We start from the raw sequence: 1310 nt of genomic DNA, 5'->3' as shown, positions 1-1310 counted from the left end.
CGGTGACCTCGAACCCGTCGGGATTTGGTAGCAACTCTGGGGTATCCGCCGGGTTTGGTGGTGCGATGCCGGCACCAACAGCCTTTGGTAGCAACTCTGGCAGCAACGTAAATGGCCACTTTGGCGACAGCTTTGGCAACAGCGCACACCCTCCGCCGTCGCCAGCTCCGTCTGCGTCGTCCGTCACCTCGGCGTCGCACTTTGGCAGCAACGCTGGTTTGGGTATGGCCTCGAGCGACTCGCCCCTTGCAGGCTTTGGTAGCAGTTCTCGGCCAACTACCGAGGCGCCTTCCCACTTTGGCAGTAGCTCCAAGCTGCCCGACTTTAGCGATTTCAACGCTGTGCCTACAAATGCGCCAACTCCGGACGGCCCCTCGATGGATGCGGGCTTTTGTGCCTTTGACAAGGTCCCATCGTCCTCGTTTGGGTTCCCGTCGCCGACGCCCGACACGACGCCGACCGCAAGTACGTTTGCCGCGTTCCCAGCACCCAGCAACACCTTTGGCGACTTTGGCTCGCCGCAGTCGGCGCCGCCGACCCGGCAACTGTCGATCGTCGCTGAGCCGCCACGCCGCGCGTCGGTGCCGGTGGACACTGGCTTTTCCAGTCCGAATCTGGACGATCAATTTAGCGGGCTCTCACTCTCGACATCGGCATCGACTTCGAACCCCGCTTCGTCCACGACGCATGCGCCCGCTGGCGTCTCGGCCTCGGCCTTGGCCAGCGCGTCGGCTCTGGACGCATCGAACCACGCGCTGCATGCCAACGTGGCAGCGCTGTCCCAGCAACAAGCGCTGTTGAGCCTGGTCGTCCGCATCCAAGCCCTCGTGGCCGAGCTTGTGCAGCTGACGATGACGCGCAACGAGCGCAAGAAGGGCCCGGATCCGGTCGTTGCCGCGTCGCTCCAGCAACTGATTGACGACGAGCGCGCGCTCATTCGCAGCACGTCGGCGGCGCTCGAGCAGCTCGAAGCCAAGCAAGTGGCGACCAAGTCGCACGATCCATTTGGATTTGCGTCGCCTTAATACGAGATGGTATGGTGTCTTCGCTGCCGCGTCTGTGCGTTGGTTTGCGCCTCCAAGAGCGTGCGCTGCTGGAGCTGCATAGTGAGCTCCATGCTGTGGATGTCGGCGCGGAGGGTGGTCAGTGCGGCGCGGAGACCAGTGAGCTGGCTCACGTCCGTGAGCTTGTCGTTGACCGTATGCAGCGTCGCCTTGGTCGTTGCCAACGACGCTTGCAGCGTTGTGAGCTCGGTGTCGAGCGATCGACGCTTGTGCTAGGACACTAGTGTGCGCTATCTGGACAGGACA

The 1310-nt window shown here is 63.0% G+C and overlaps 2 protein-coding genes across 2 annotated transcripts in view; one reads left to right on the top strand and one right to left on the bottom strand.

The window, feature by feature from the left end:
* The window catches only part of SDRG_12843 (hypothetical protein), a gene marked incomplete at its 3' end in the record, with an annotated part of 3221 nt that extends 2196 nt beyond the window's left edge, over positions 1-1025 (top strand). The window contains exon 4 of the mRNA XM_008618925.1: positions 32-1025. Coding sequence (XP_008617147.1) covers positions 32-1025 — 994 coding nt within the window. The remainder of the gene's footprint in view (positions 1-31) is intronic.
* SDRG_12842 (NEK protein kinase) overlaps positions 987-1310 on the bottom strand; it is a 2674-nt gene continuing 2350 nt past the window's right edge. Inside the window, exons 9-10 of the mRNA XM_008618924.1 lie at positions 1233-1276; positions 987-1168 (exon numbers count right to left, since the gene is read on the bottom strand). Coding sequence (XP_008617146.1) covers positions 1144-1168; positions 1233-1276 — 69 coding nt within the window. The 3' untranslated portion in view covers positions 987-1143. The remainder of the gene's footprint in view (positions 1169-1232; positions 1277-1310) is intronic.

The sequence above is a fragment of the Saprolegnia diclina genome (assembly GCF_000281045.1).
Source record: "Saprolegnia diclina VS20 unplaced genomic scaffold supercont1.53, whole genome shotgun sequence".
Lineage (NCBI taxonomy): Eukaryota > Oomycota > Saprolegniomycetes > Saprolegniales > Saprolegniaceae > Saprolegnia > Saprolegnia diclina.
This window is presented reverse-complemented; position numbering and strand designations above follow the sequence as displayed.